Below are 15,544 nucleotides of genomic sequence, written 5' to 3'. Positions count from 1 at the left end.
TGACAAGGAATTTTCAGATTTCATTAAGTGGTTAGTTCATATTGTATACATCAATCCTTAGGTATTATAATTAGATATTAGTAATTTTAAAAAACCATCCCATGTAGCAAGTATCAGAGATGGAAAGCTTAGTTCTTCTTTAGGAAGCTTATGGACCAAGATAATAGATTACAATGACAAAAAGCAACTGAGTATTTAGGAATCTGAGGCGTTAACATTCCTATTGGAGGAAACATGCACTAATACTATAATTTAGCTAATGAGAAGCTGCTTCAGTACAAAAGAAACGTATTATATATGCAACTATGCACACAGAAATATATGTACTTGCACATCTTCATATATCCTGCTCCTGAATTATTAAGAACCTATCACTATCTTTCTTTAATTATATAAAATATCAGGCACATATGTAAATTGTCTAACTGGAGCAACACAAATAAACTGCATTCATTTCTGTTTTTAAAAAGTCTATTTGGCACACAAAAGAATAAAAAGTAATGTCAATATTCAGGACTTACACACCCAGGAATTATACAACTTGAAAATGAAATGCTGTGTTTCAATGGGCTGTCATTAACTGAATTCAGAATTAGTATGCAAAGAGTAGCAGTAGAGAATTCAGCTATTGGCTGCTGCCAACAACCTGGCAGCTTTGAACTTTATTATAATTCAGAAGAGAAGCCTTCATTACTGCCAATGAGGCATGGTCTTTTATTAAGAGCTAGATACAAGACCATGTTTTGACTGTTTTTCTGACACTCTGGGATCACACTACAGTGTCATCTGCTAGCTCCGCAACAAGTACAGAAAGCAAGTCACCAAATCCTTGCCCAGCTCACTTTTGCAAGATTTGAGAGGTAATGCATTTTGTGCCTGTCGTGAAGCAAGCTGGTGACTGCTTCAGGACAAATGCAGCCAGATCCATGTGCAGAGTAACCAACACAACAGCATGCCAGAGTGTTGGCCTTTTGAATCTGCCCTCTGTTTCAGTAGAAAGAAAGAGACAGTTGGGCTTATTCACATATTGAGAGGCAGTTACCCTTTTAGACATCTAACAGTTTGGTAAAGTAGAATGCGAGAAGACTTTGCCCAGCATTAAATCGTTGACCTAATGACAATAAAACCCTAGGCAAGCACAAGGCATATTTGTGCAAAGGATGCATTTTGATGGGAGAGCAGCTAGACAAAGGTTTGGAGATGAGGAGGAGGAAGGCTTTAAAGTTTAAATCCTGGCTTTATAGTCCATCTTGTTGGCATAGTTATTGCTGGTATTGTTAAGGCACAAAGAGAGGTAGCATGCTGGTGGGAGGACAAGCAAGCATGCAGAACTTCCTAAGGTAAAGACGGGAGGGTGGAGGACTACGACACAGATGGCTAAGCATACTAAATCAGCAAAGAATAGAGCAAGGATAAGAAGAGGAAATTAGATCAACTAGTGGGGGAAGGAGACGGATCGGGGAAGGTGACCAAGAGAGTGAGAAAGCAGATTATGCAAGGGGGTAGGGGTGGGGGGTCTGAACTCTGAAAGGAACCATCATCAAACTCTGCAAGTTCAGTGTAACGAAAATGAGGTGAATGTTTAGGTGGGATTGTAATAGGGCAGCACACATCACATTTGGTAGCAAGAACACCCCACAATAAAGGTACTAGCAGGAAAATAAGATAAAGTGCAAAAGAAAGTGCTAAAGAGAAACAGTAACGCTGACCATGGAGGCCTGGGGGGGGGATGACAAAGTGCTCCTAGGCATTGAAAATAATCATCATTTGTTTTAAAAGATCTGAATTTTCTCTGAAATGATTCCATATAGTTTGACTGCGTGCTGTTATAGTATTTATTTTGTTTGTTACTAATAATGGTCAGCATCCTAACTAACGAAATGCCAGTGCTTCATGCATGCTGATACTGCTGCTGCTTTCCAGACTAAGGCAACGCATGCCTTCACTCAAGGGGGGATTTTTGCTTATTTCTTCTGACCCTGGAAGCACTCCCTGGAACTCAGTCCTCGGGGACCTACTTTCAGGTCACAGGAAGTGCTTGAGAGTGGGGAAGGCTGCAGAAAATAGCCCCTCCTGTGAGACCAGCTGAACACTGCTAGTCTGCAGTTAAGAAGTGCCAGAGCTCTTCACTGAGAGCTGGCGCTTTGTTAGTCAGGATTTTGGCCAATGTTGTTAATATATCCTGCCAAAAAAGCCCCATATAAATGTTTAAGTTGACCTTTGAGAGAAAGCTTGATTGTTAAAAACTTGGCCAACTAACCTGAACCCTTTATTGGCCTTTATTGGCCTGGCGTTCCAGGGTTTTTAAATAGTTGTAATTGGTTATAATGTTGTAGCCTGGTTTTCAGAGTTTTAAAAAATTGTTCTGTTGGCTTAATTGCTGTTTTATGATGTTTTAATTGTTTCTAGTGGGGCCGGGCGCAGAGCATCTGCGCCTCTAGTTGGGCCAGTCTGTCCCACCACCGCCTCCCGCCTCCTCCTGGCCGGCATGGCTTCACTCACCCACCACCCGCCCACCTCCTTGCCACCACCATTATTTCTCCCCACCGCTGCCGCTTGTCCAACCACCTCCTCCTCCTCCTGGTCGGCGGAGCTTCGCCCGCTGTCTGCCTACCTCCTGGCTGCCACCATTATTGCCTTCCCGACTGCAGGTGTGCCAGGCAGGAACTAACAACGGCCTCCCTGCTATCCAACTGTTTTCCACAGCACCCTCGTGCCAGCCTCAAGCTCCTTGGCACGTTTCGAGGCGGCGACAAGCCACCCTCCCCTTCCGCCGAATTCCCTGGTGCTTTATGTATCAGCCCACCACAAACACGGCGGGCAGTAACAACAGCCTCCCTTCCGCTCCTCCGCATCGCCTTCATGCAGCCAACAAACTCCTTCTTGACGGCGGGTGTGGCAGGCAGGCACTAACAACGGCCTCCCTGCCACCCAACTGCTTTCTGCAATGCCCTCAAGCTCCTTGGCATGTTTTGAGGTGGCCTCAAGCTCCCTAGCACATTTGGAGGCGGCAAACTGCCACCTGCCCCCTTCTTCCGAATTCCCTGGCACTTTATGTTGCTGCCTTTCACAAACTCCATCCCCAGTCCCCAAATTCCCTGCTTCATGACCCCAGCCGGCAAACTCCATCCCCAGTCCCCAAAGTCCCTGCATCATGACCCCAGCCGGCAAACTCCCTGGCTTTCTGAAGCAGCCGTCCACACTCCTCTCCGGCTGCTGCCTTCTCGCTTTCCGAACTCTCACGTGCTGTCAGCCAATTGCCTCCGCCACTCTGTCAGCCAGACGCCTCCTTTCTGCCACATCTCCACGCATGGCCCGTCTTAGATAAATAAGTATATAGACAGATAGATTGTTTTACGCTGTTTTATAATTTCTGTTTTGACTGTTAACTGATTTTAAAGGTTTTGTTTTAGTTGTAAACCGCCCTGAACCATTTTGGAAGGGCAGAATAAAACTTGAAGAAATAAATAAACAATAACAGCTCCCTGTTTCTGAAGACTACAACCTCACTGGAAACAGTCTGTTTTCTTGGACATACGTGTGTGTGCGCGCGCATGCACGTGCGTGCACACACACACGTCTTTCTCTTTGTAAATCAGTGTGTCACCCAGCAGCAGGGAGTATTCCAGATCTACCCCCACTGCCACCTGGTTATCCTAATAGTTAACTTACATTAATTCAGTTTGGAGCACATGTTATCCTCCTTTCTGTGAGCTAGTTCAGACATCACAAGGAACCACAATAAAAGCCTGTTCCCCCATGACATCCCCGAACCTCAGGAGTGCATACTTCCCTCTTCGCTACTTGTGCAAGCATCTACTTCTGATTTAAGTCAGAATAAACCAAGACTGCTCGTGACAATTACACTGAACAATCTTGTGTTTGTTTGTTTTTTAAATAACCTACTTAACCGAAATAAACCATAATCTGTAACTCACTTCAAAACAGTTTATTTCAACTAAGTATATTGGAATAAACCAAGATTGGTTGGTCCAGATTTCATGGAAAATCTTGGTTTATTCTGGCTTAAAGCAGGAGATGCTCATGTGGGCAGGAGAAGGGGGAGCATGTGCTCCTGAGCTTCAGAGACACTGCATGGGACCAGTCTTTAACCACAGCATGTTATCAGAACCAGCCCTGTGAGGTGATGTAAGGTACTCAATAACTCAGTGATTAAATTATGCTTAGTTTAGTTTCTGATCAAGCAGAACTTAAAATTATAATCTCTGAATGACTGGTAGAAGCTTGGCCCAAGGACAGAAACTGGCTCATGTTCAAAAGTGGATTTGTCCTCTTTCTCTCAGAGGGAGGGGTTCTGAGAGGCACATTTCTTGGCCTCTCACTTTCCCTCCAAGACCCAGGAGTGGATGTGTTTCAACTCATTCTGGGCTCTTCATCTGTCTCTCTTCTGAGAGGGCATGTTCTTGTCTCCATCACTGAGAATGGCATAGACTATACTGGGGCAAAGTAAGTTCATGGGACCCTATCTAGCAATCACCTCTCAAAACAGTGAAGGAAAATGCCAAAGAAATTATGTTTCCTATATTGGTGTCTTTTTGGCATTTTTTGAAGTTTCTTCTTTTTTGCTTTCAGTGCAATGTAAACTCCGGTTGTTTTAAATAAAACCAATCTTACTTTTTTTTTAAAAAAGCCTTCTGTGCCTTGGGTCTTTTCACACTCAGCCCATACATGCTGCTGCTTTGGTTATGTGTTGCCTGATAGCAATAGCACTTACATTTATATACCGCTCTATAGCCGGAGCTCTCTAAGCGGTTTACAATGATTTTAGCATATTGCCCCCAACATTCTGGGTACTCAATTTTACCGACCTCGGAAGGATGGAAGGCTGAGTCAACCTGAAGCCCCTGGTAAGGATCGAACTTGTAACCTTCTGGTTACAGGGCGGCAGTTTTTACCACTGCGCCACCATATTTGACTTCCCAAAATTACTGGGATTCCTTTGGTTCTTTTGTGTGGGTACATACAGGCATCTCCAGGACTGCAGGTTCAAATAATTGAGATGTTGGCAGCTGAATGAAGTGGCTATATGATGGTCCAGAGAAGAAGTCAATGTGGACAAGTGTGAGCACATTTCTTCAAAAACTTGATAGTAAAAATAGCAGTAATAGCATAGCTTTTCTACTTGCGTGCTTAAGAATGCATACCATTCTTAAGTGCTATGAAAGAGAATGTTCCAGAGATTCTATGTTGTTAGTGAGGCCTGAAATCTTCAATCATTCAGCACTGCAGAGCTGTTCAGTATTGAAGGCCAAAACCCTCTCTGACCAATGTGCAGTGGAATGAATGATGACATCATGGGAAGATACAACCCATCAGGCTGAAGAATTTGGCCATCCCCAATTCAACCAAACAAAGTATAAGAGGAAAAGAAACACAAGCTTGAGCAGTTGAAGCAGGGGCGTAGCAAGGTTGGAGTGGGCCCAGAGACAAGATTTTTAAATGGGCCCCTCGCTGATATACACAAACACACTTCACAATATATAGTGCACTCACACTCACATCCCCATTACGAATACGGTGAATATCTAGTTCACATTGAATCTAGTTTTTTTTTTTATCTCTGCTACTGCTGATCTCCAAGAGACTCAACATAATTCATAGGGGGTGCAACACAGGTGCATGGGGAGTCATGTGACATGCCTCTGGGGGCCCCCTCAAGGCAGTGGGGCCCCAAGACGACTGTCTCCCTTTGCCTAATGGTAGTTACGCCCCTGAGTTGAAGGAAGTGAAGAAACAATACAGCAGCTGACATCTAGTGCAGTGTTGGAAGGGTGGAGCAGGAGCTGGGCCCTTATAGAGAAGCTGCTTTGGAGCTTGCACAGTGATGTGCAGTGTGCGAACAGCACAGCCTGCATACAGGAAGGGGATCTTCACTGCTCTCCCCTCCCTCCAAAAGTACTTTGTGGCTTCTAGAAATATCACCCTGAAGTTCAGCCACCATCTTTGGCATTTTGCTACTGGGGTGGGGGCTGAAAAGACTGGTGGTCCTCAGCAAATTATGACCTAACATTTTTCAGAAATTTGTTGATCAATTTGAAACAAATTTTATACTCAAACTAAACTAGTTTTAATTGTCACCTTCACTGGAATCAAATCATTACAACATTAAGATCAAGCTATTAAACAAATATAACAATGTGTTACCTTTTTCTTGTCTTGGAGATCATTATGAAGTAGTTAATATCCTACTATCCAAGGAACTGTGGTTCAGAACATCCCCTTATTAAGAGGCAGCCAAGGAAGCATTTTATGCAAATCAATACAGGTGGGCTTGAAGATTCGTTATCCGCAGTTTCACATATCTGCAGTCGGGAAAATGACACCCAACCTCGGCATATGTGGGGGGGGGGGGGGCGGGACATGCTGACCTCACGTATTGGGGGTGGCTAGAAATGACCATGGAGGTCATTTCCAGACACCATTTTGTGAATCGGAGCAACAAAACTCCAATTTTTTTGTGAGCGGAGCAGAGACAGGTAAGGAACTACCATCGTGAAAATTGGCAAATTTTTGTCCGGAAATGGCCGACTGGGAACTAACCCCCATGATCCCATAGGACTCAATGATCCGATATTTGTGGTTTCCATTTCCATTCATGGAATGGAACCCCCATGAATATCTAGGTCCACCTGTACTCAGCCTGACTTAGAAACAGTCTTAATGTTACAATAAGTACAATGCAGGCTTCATACAGCATGACTTTGTGATGAATACACTTATGACCTTCATGCTCCCCTCCCCTAATAGGCAAGAGGAGTGTTTGTTATAGCGAATACATGAGAAAAATATCAACAAATTGAGTTTTCACATGATAGTTGTAACCATCATGGGACATATGTGAGGGCAAGCCCATTCAGTGCTTGACAAACAGTTTAAGGCAAGGTTCTTTAGAACCATAGTTATCTAAGTCTCAAAACATTAAAAGCAAGAAGCTACCCTCTTGACTCCCCAACAGGTTAATCTTTGGCATTAATAGAAATCTTATGAGAGCTTCACAGTTTAATAAGACACCTGAAAACACAAGAGCCTTTAAAAAAATCACAATTCACGGTGGCATTTAAGGAGACAGTATAGAGCATATGGGGTCAGCACAGTTAACATCTACTTGGATATCAAAGCTAAGCAGCTTTTCACACAATTCTAAACAGCAAGCACACAAATTATGGCAGAAAAGCACAAGTAGGTAGACAGATCTCTCTTTGTGAGTTTAATACTAAATCATGAAGGTCAGGCTGTAATAATACAGAACTGCAGTTTTGCCAAATAAGAGGATTGCAAAAAGAATTGCAGAAGAATAAAAGCCCAAAGGTCACACTCATCTTTTATCATCCTGGTCGCTGATGTTTTAAAATATTATGACAAAAAGAGCCAGATGATTGGGAAGAGACAGAAAAAATCCTATTTCTAGTGTCAAGTAAAGGGAAGGTGATTTTATCTTTCAAAGTTAAACAACAGCCCAATCCATATGCAAAACCAGACATCTTATTTCAATTGTATGCTGTATTTAAGGGCGAATTGTTACTTGTTTATTTTGGTAAGAATGACGTTATCAAAATATTTCTTACTTAAGGCCTATGTGTCTCTAAGTCAGTGCTAAATTTAGGCACAAGCTAAGTAAGCTACAGCTTAGGGCCTCATATCATGAATAGTCTCTGAACACAAAACAACAACTAAATTTCAATTTTTACATAATGTATTTTCATTTCTAGGTATTTCTAATGTAAACAGGCTTACTGCAAGATAACTGTTTTTGTTAGATTATTAGTTTGTTATTGCATCTTTGCCAAGCAAAAACAAAGCTTTATTATTTCCATTTTTGTTGTCCTTTTTGTTAGAATACTATTTTTTGTAATGCAATGAGGTCTTTTAAGCTTGACACAGCTTAGGACCTCAGCATAACTGAGCCCTGCTCTAAGTACTGAAAACCTTAACTGTGGCTTGGATCCCAACTACCATTCTTCTCCAGCCATAAACAGAAGAAAAGTTTGCATTCACATAAGAGGCTTATCGGGGAATAAAACAATCCTTACAAGATGGCAGCTCTCCTTTCATTCACAAAAGGAGCCTCCACAAGTGGTTATTTGGGATCTAAGCCAACATTTTGTAAATGTAACCCTAACTACAAAGGGAGTCGGCAGTTGTCGCAAATGTAACCCTAACTATGCAGGGAGTCGGCAGTTGCTCTCAAATGGATTCAGCTAGCCAACACTGCTCACTGGAGGCAACAACTTTAACCAACAGAAAAGATGCGTGCTTGAAAAAGCAGCATATAACTCAGGGGCGTATCGAGACCCCTGGGGGCCAGGGGACAAAATCTTATTGGGGGCCTCCCCATTGTTGGCGAAGCACGTGTGTCCCCAGCTCCCTAAACCACACCCCCTGCCTCTGACATCAGACGCAAGGGGTGGGGCTACAAAATCTCGCCGCCCCTGCCCCACCACTGCTATTTGTGTTGGCCTAGGGCTGGGGGCAGGGGCCTGAGCCAAGTGGCAGCAGCAGCCATTTTGGCCAGCCGGCTTCTCCACCGGCCTCTCCGGCTAAACTGTGCGGCTGCTGCTTCTGTCCCACTGCTGCTATTTGTGTTGGCCTTGGGGATGAGCCAAGAGGTGACAGGCTTTCTGGCTGGCCGGCCGGCCTCTCCGCCCAAACCGCATGCCTGCGCAGTTCGGATATGGAGTCGCAGGCCTGTGATGTCACAGGCATGCAACGTCCATATCCAAACTGCACAGGTGCACAGTTCAGGCAGAGAGGCCAGCCAGCCGGCAAGAACACCCACCACCCAGCTCACCACCCTACCCCCCAGGCCAAGACAAATAGTGGCCGTGGGGCAGGGGTGGCAGCCGCACAGTTCGGTCGGAGAGGCCAGCAGAGAAGCTGGCCTGCCTCAGCCACCGCCGCTTGGCCAGAGGCAGGGGTGAGCTGCTTAGAGGCACCCTGACCCTCTGGGACCAGGGATATTTGTCCGTTTATCCAATAGGTGCTACACCCATGATACAGCTATTATCATGGCCTTGGGCTGTATTTTAAAAACATATTAGCCTGAAAATAAGAAAAAAAATTGAACAATGCCTTATTGCTAAATAGACATGAGAAAGGGTAGTAAAAATAATACTTTAAGTTCTCTCTTTAATTCCAGAAAAAATAGATCAGAAAAATACCTCCCCATTTTAGAGGCCTGAAATAAGCACAATATTTCCCAGAAATATCACTGATCCATGTGGATGTACACAAGTTTTGTTCAGTCTAAGATTTCCAGTGTGTTTCACATTCACAGGAGAAACTCTGTGTGTGTGTGTGTGTGTGTGTGTGTGTGTGTGTGTGTGTGTGTGTGCACACACGTGCCTGTGGAAAGTGGGGGGAGGTTTTGTACATGCTGGTTGTGTTCTTGTATGGCAGTGGGAAGCTTGAAATGAATAGCAATAGCAATAGCAATAGCACTTACATTTATATACCGCTCTATAGCTGGAAGCTCTCTAAGCGGTTTACAATGATTTAGCATCTTGCCCCCAACATTCTGGGTACTCATTTTACCGACCTCAGAAGGATGGAAGGCTGAGTCAACCTTGAGCCCCTGGTCAGGATCAAACTTGTAACCTTCTGGTTACAGGGCGGCAGTTTTACCACTGCGCCACCAGGGGCTCTGGTGGCGGAATAAATCATATTTATTTATAGAATCCTTTGCTTTTCCTTCTTAATATTTAGGGTGTTGATGTTGGATCCCTCCCATCCCAAGCTAGTTATGGGGCATATCACAAGAACTACTTAAGGATATACACTGTTAGGAGCAGCTACGTGTGCCTATTGTACTCATTCTGCAAAGTAAGAAACAGGGCCAGTGCGTTGCCTTCCTCAAGATGGGCATAGCCAGGAGAGCAAATGTACAGAAAGAGAATACGGAATTCTAACTGCAAATACACTGGGGGCCAATGTAAGCTTTGGAAAAACCAGCATTCCCCACTGTTTTATGTTGCAGAAGCAGTATATTTTATAGCACACACTTAAAGTTTCCTTCTTCCCAAGACAAAGAATTTCAGCATGCAGTAGTAGTAAAGCAGAACAGATAAATTAGCTGATGCTTCCATTTCCCCTAAAGCAAGCATGTACAGATGCCAGTTAAAATGTGAAACATAAGCTAGATTCACATGATTGGCACATCAAAATGGGGGATGGGGAACCAAACAAAAGGGAGCATTTTTTTTTAAGCGAAGTTATTATTTTTAGTAAACACCATACTACAATTATAAACCCCTTTCAATGTAAAAACTGCACCAGAGTTTTGAATAATATGAATATTCTAACTCCCAATTCAATTTCTGGACAGAAATTAAACAAATCAGTTCATTCTGTCATGCCATCTGCCATGCAGTTTTCAGCTCAACATTGCATCCCAGACTGTGTGTACTTTGTTTTGAAATATAAAGCCATTATATTATTGGCAAATCAGGTAGTACCAAATATACTAACACCGAGCTGCTTACTTTTTATTATGATGGAGTGGGGGGGGGGATGAGATGGCGAAATCAATGGCCCACGTGTTATGCACGCTTAGAACGGCAGAGCAAGAAGGTTGCAAGACCCTCAGTGATATATCCCTGGCAATGACATTTGCGGGGAGGGGAGAGAAGCAAAAATTGCATCCTCATCTTCCTCTCCGCACACCGCAAGGCAAGCCTTGAGTGCTACTAACTAAGCAAAGAGGCACCTTTAAAAGTGGGGATTCTCTTATATTTAGTAGCAGGAGAGCAACTGTTCTTCTCCAACCACAGCATGCCATTCCTGCAATGGTTGTTGCTGGTGTCTACCTTATGTTTCATTTTAGGCTGTGAGCCCTTTTGGGACATGGAATCATCTTATTATCTGTGTACTTGTTTTTTTCCCCTACGTGAACTGCTTTGAGCACTTTTGTTGAAAAGCAGTATATAAATATTCACAGTAATAGCAGTAACTAGTTTACTGGCTCCTTGCAAGGGTGGAGCTCTTGCTCTACTCTCCCAAACCTGCGTAATGTGTGGAGCAATATGTCCCAAATATGAATAAGGACCATACATTCAGTGAATCCCTTTAGGAAAACCTCAGAAGAGCCCCAGTAGCAGTTGCAGCTACCATCTCACAATGCAACTTAGGGCTGGGTAGAAAAGAGCTGTCATGAAGTACACTCCCTATCAAACCTCGTAGATTTCCCCAATTCACTTTCAGAATTGTAACTATGGCATGCAGAAAGAATGTTTGATCTCTCCGCCCATCTTGCAATTCCTTCCTTTGTTTTCCTAACTGAGGCTAAAGGATATAGAACAAGGTGGTAATGCGATGCATGACCAATAGTTTTTGTTTTAATTGGACAGGAGTGCAGGAGTTCACAGGGCTTCTGCTAATTTGGCGGTTTCATGGTAAAATAGAACCAGCACAACTGATAAGCCTGCCATCAAATGGATTAACAAAAACATTTCTCCTAATACAAGTACAAACTACTACTACAGTATTTTGCTACTGTAATATAGAGCATATAGTATGCTTTGCTATTATAAGGCAATAATAAGGCTCTCAACCTTACAAGGTGCTTCTATGCCTCTGATTAGAGGCACATCCAAATAACCATTAGCAATAGCAATAGCACTTACATTTATATGCCGCTTTATAGCCGAAGCTCTCTAAGCGGTTTACAATGATTTAGCATATTGCCCCCAACATTCTGGGTACTCATTTTACTGACCTCGAAAGGATGGAAGGCTGAGTCAACCTTGAGCCCCTGGTCAGGATCGAACTTGTAACCTTCTGGTTACAGGGCGGCAGTTATATTTTCAAATGAAGGACAGGTAATGCTTCTTTGCCCCTGTAGCCTTTGCATCAAGCATGGCCTAGCCTAATTAATTCTGCATAATACCACTTCTATTCCATCTTAAATTATTATAAACTGCAGACTTGAGCTCTCCATCATGCTCACCATCTGTTACTCTCCCCCTCACATTACTTTATTTTGCTTAACATCCAGCCTTATGAACTTGAAAGATTGCTCACCTCTCTGTGACTTTTCAGTTGATCCCAATAAAGTGTTGTTGTTTTTTTTAATGGGCCAATACTACTAACTCCAGCTTTATACACTAATAATACTGAACCCCGACCATCTTGGAACCATTAAGGGTTTAGTGCAGCATTTACATTCACAGGCAAACACTGTCAGAACATTATACCCCTCCTAATCACATTAAATGATTCTTGAATAAATATTGGATTGCTCTAAAATAAATGCCCCCAAATTTTCCTATGCCTGTAGGAGAATAAGCACAGTGAGCAGGTACATTCCTTATTTCCCATGTTATCTCCTGGGGAAGGAAAATTATTATATGTTTAAAAGCCTCTTCCCAATCATGACCTTCCCTCTGTATCTTTGGAATGTCAGAGCACCAGAGATCAAGGGCTATCAATGTACTGGTGGGAGAAATGTCTTTAATCTCCTCAGAGTATTTCATGATGCCTCAGATGTGCCTATTCATAGTTCAATCTTTTTACTACATTGCAAAAGTTAGCATTCCTTTAAAAAAGCATGCTGATGGAACCAGAATAGATTAAATTCCATAAATAAGCATTACTGAAAGATTTACGTATTGTTTAAAGAAAAAGGTGTGGGATACACACAATGCATGAAGATCTCAAATCTGATGATTTGCTACCCTGAGAACTAGTGGTTTTGCTTGGTTTTTAAATTCCTCACATAATATAGGACTACTAAATCACATTTTCTCTTAGGATCCTAATTTAATCGCTCACAGAAACAACAATTTAACAACGGCCTTGAGCTTTTGCTTCTGAAGGAATACTAAAAAAACCAAGATTTTTGTATTATGCCTCTTGTAATACCACATCAGGCATTCTGAAACTGAAGATCCTTACTTTTAGAATATTTTGAGTTTCATTCCACTTGTTGGTCCACTCTTTGGTAAGCTCTTGCACCTACAAAAGAAACAAAAATATTATTCACAAATAAAATCCCAGTTTATAAAATGGTCACACATATTCTGCCTATCCAGGGTTGATAAAAATCCAATATTTTTTTAAATAATAAAATTGGATTTTTTAAATTTGAATTGGACTGTTTAAATTAATATTGGATTTTAATTTTTTTAACAATTCATTAAAAAAGAACCTAGTCAAATATTTCATCATGAATGTTAATCATAACTTCTAATTATATTCTATGAACATGTTAACAGCAGTTTATGGGTATGAGAGACAACAAAACTGATCAATCCTATTCTGCAGGTGGTGTACATGCAGCACACACAAAGCATCAAGCCCTTGGTGCCCCACACCCACTGTCTCTAAAAGTGAGACTCATTCACACATTATGTTCAACACTCATACAATGTATGCACAGTGTGCACAGGTACAGTCATTAACAGGTTATGCTGAATGCAGGTACAGTACACTTCCTATCTACACCATGAATTTGAAGGGCCTGTATCCAGGTTCACTTTTTAAATGAACACAGGTATAGTCATTTCCATAAACATGTGTACAAATGTACAGATAGCTGCACGCTCATACAGCAACGAAATGAAGGCACAACTGCCCATATGAAACAGCATTCTGAGAAGTGTGTACCTATTTACAGTGTGTAAAGGTAAAGTTGTGCCATTGAGTCGGTGTCGACTCCTGGTGACCACAGAGTCCTGTGATCGTCTTTGGTACAATACAAGAGGGTTTTACTATTGCAATCTCCCACACAGTATGAGATGATGCCTTTCAGCATTTTCCTATATCACTGCTGCCCGATACGAGTGTTTCTGAATTGAGGTTATACTGAGGTGGGAAACATAGCAGGGATTTGAACAAGCAACCTCTTGCTCCCTATGCAAGTTACTTCCCCACTGTGCCATTAGGTAGCTTATTTATAGTGTGTTCCTACCTCTGAATATGTTTTGAAGTTATATTAGACAAGAATGTGCTTTTACAAGAAAATGATTACACAGAATCTTCATCACTGGTGATTTAAATCATAAAAATTGAGTCCTTCTGTGAAGCACTTTAAATCATGATTTAAAACAGATTTGATTTAAATAAAATCAACCCTGTGCCTGTCCTTCAAGGAATTTAAGTTAGTTTATGAGAGATTCTTATTTTCTTTTTATGCTTTAATTCCAGTTCTCCTATGATAGATAGATAGATAGATAGATAGATAGATAGATAGATAGGATTTCTATCTAGAGAACATATATTAATTAAACAATGCATTCAATTAAAAGAAAAACGTTCCAATTTTTTTCCAGTTAAACATGGTGAGTAAAGGCTTTAATGTGTGAAACTAATTAATTACTGCATTAAATTAGAGACACTATCATAAAGTATGGTTAGCATTTCCAGTAATTATGCTTGCAGTAATTATCTTGGATCATAATCATACAACATACTAAATGAGGTTAACAAAGATAATACAGATAATGCTCTATATACTACTTGTACAGAAAACAAATTCTGAACAGGGCAAGAAAAGATTACTGTCACATCATGAATAATATATTCTAATTAACACCTATTCTTGTTTCTGGTCTGAACAATGTTCACAATAATAACTGAATATAAGCTTATTATTGTTCAAGAAAGTGTGCAAAACTATATTTGTATATATATTTTTTTTAAGACAAGTCAACTATTTATTCTGAACTAATTTTTTGAGATGATATATATATATATGCATAGTTCTAACTTTCGGTGAATGCCATCACAATTTGGGTGTTAGAGAGTCAGCATAGTGTAATGGTTAAAGTGCTGGACTAGGACCGGGGAGACCCGAGTTCAAATCCCCATCAGCCATGAAACTAGCTGGGTGACTCTGGGCCAGTCACTTCTCTCTCAGCCTAACCTATTTCACAGGGTAGTTGTGAGGAGAAACTTAAGTACGTAGTATACCGCTCTGGGCATCTTGGAGGAAGAGCAGGATATAAATGTAAAAATCATCATCATCATCATCATCCCCCAGTGAGGCACTACCTTGGCGTGGTTGTGGGGCTTGTGTGCTCTGAGGAAGGTGAGAGCTATGCCAGAGGTCCAACCATACTGGACAGGTCTCACCAGAGGAGCCAGACAAAGAGTGCCTCTCCCATCAACAATATGGTGAGACGTAACTTTAATAAATCTATACCGGATCGGTCATCGCCAAGGTCAACAAGGACCGCGCCAGGTGCTATAGTCCCTGGACATCTGGTGGCAATTGGGCAACAGGACTCAGGATCTTCAGCTGAGCAACCAGGGCTGAAGACAGCAAACTTACCGGAAGAAACATTGCTTAACCGGAAAAAATATACCAAAAATGCCAACAAGGAAATAATGATCTGCTATTTCAAGTTTAGTCCAACTAGAAGAGGTTATTTAAGAATGTACCAAATTTGGAAAGAAAAGCATCCAGACACAGAAATAACAGAACAAAGGCTAGCAGACCAGAGAAGATACAAAATAAGAAATAACACCAGAGGCACAAAAGACCAGATGCTGATTGACAAAATGATTTTAGAAAATTGCAAAAGAAGAA

At 41.8% G+C, this 15,544-nt stretch overlaps 1 protein-coding gene across 9 annotated transcripts in view; it reads right to left on the bottom strand.

Annotated features, from left to right (window-relative positions):
• The window catches only part of KIF16B (kinesin family member 16B), a 180,399-nt gene that overhangs the window by 120,074 nt on the left and 44,781 nt on the right, over positions 1-15,544 (bottom strand). For all 9 annotated transcript variants that reach the window (XR_008313368.1, XM_053284535.1, XM_053284534.1 and 6 more), the window contains exon 12: positions 12,910-12,969. Coding sequence is in view for 8 of the 9 variants with exons in the window: in XM_053284535.1 (XP_053140510.1) it covers positions 12,910-12,969 (60 nt within the window). In the remaining variant the exon portion in view is untranslated. The remainder of the gene's footprint in view (positions 1-12,909; positions 12,970-15,544) is intronic.

The sequence above is a fragment of the Hemicordylus capensis genome, chromosome 1, assembly GCF_027244095.1.
Source record: "Hemicordylus capensis ecotype Gifberg chromosome 1, rHemCap1.1.pri, whole genome shotgun sequence".
In the NCBI taxonomy this organism is placed as follows: domain Eukaryota; kingdom Metazoa; phylum Chordata; class Lepidosauria; order Squamata; family Cordylidae; genus Hemicordylus; species Hemicordylus capensis.
This window is presented reverse-complemented; position numbering and strand designations above follow the sequence as displayed.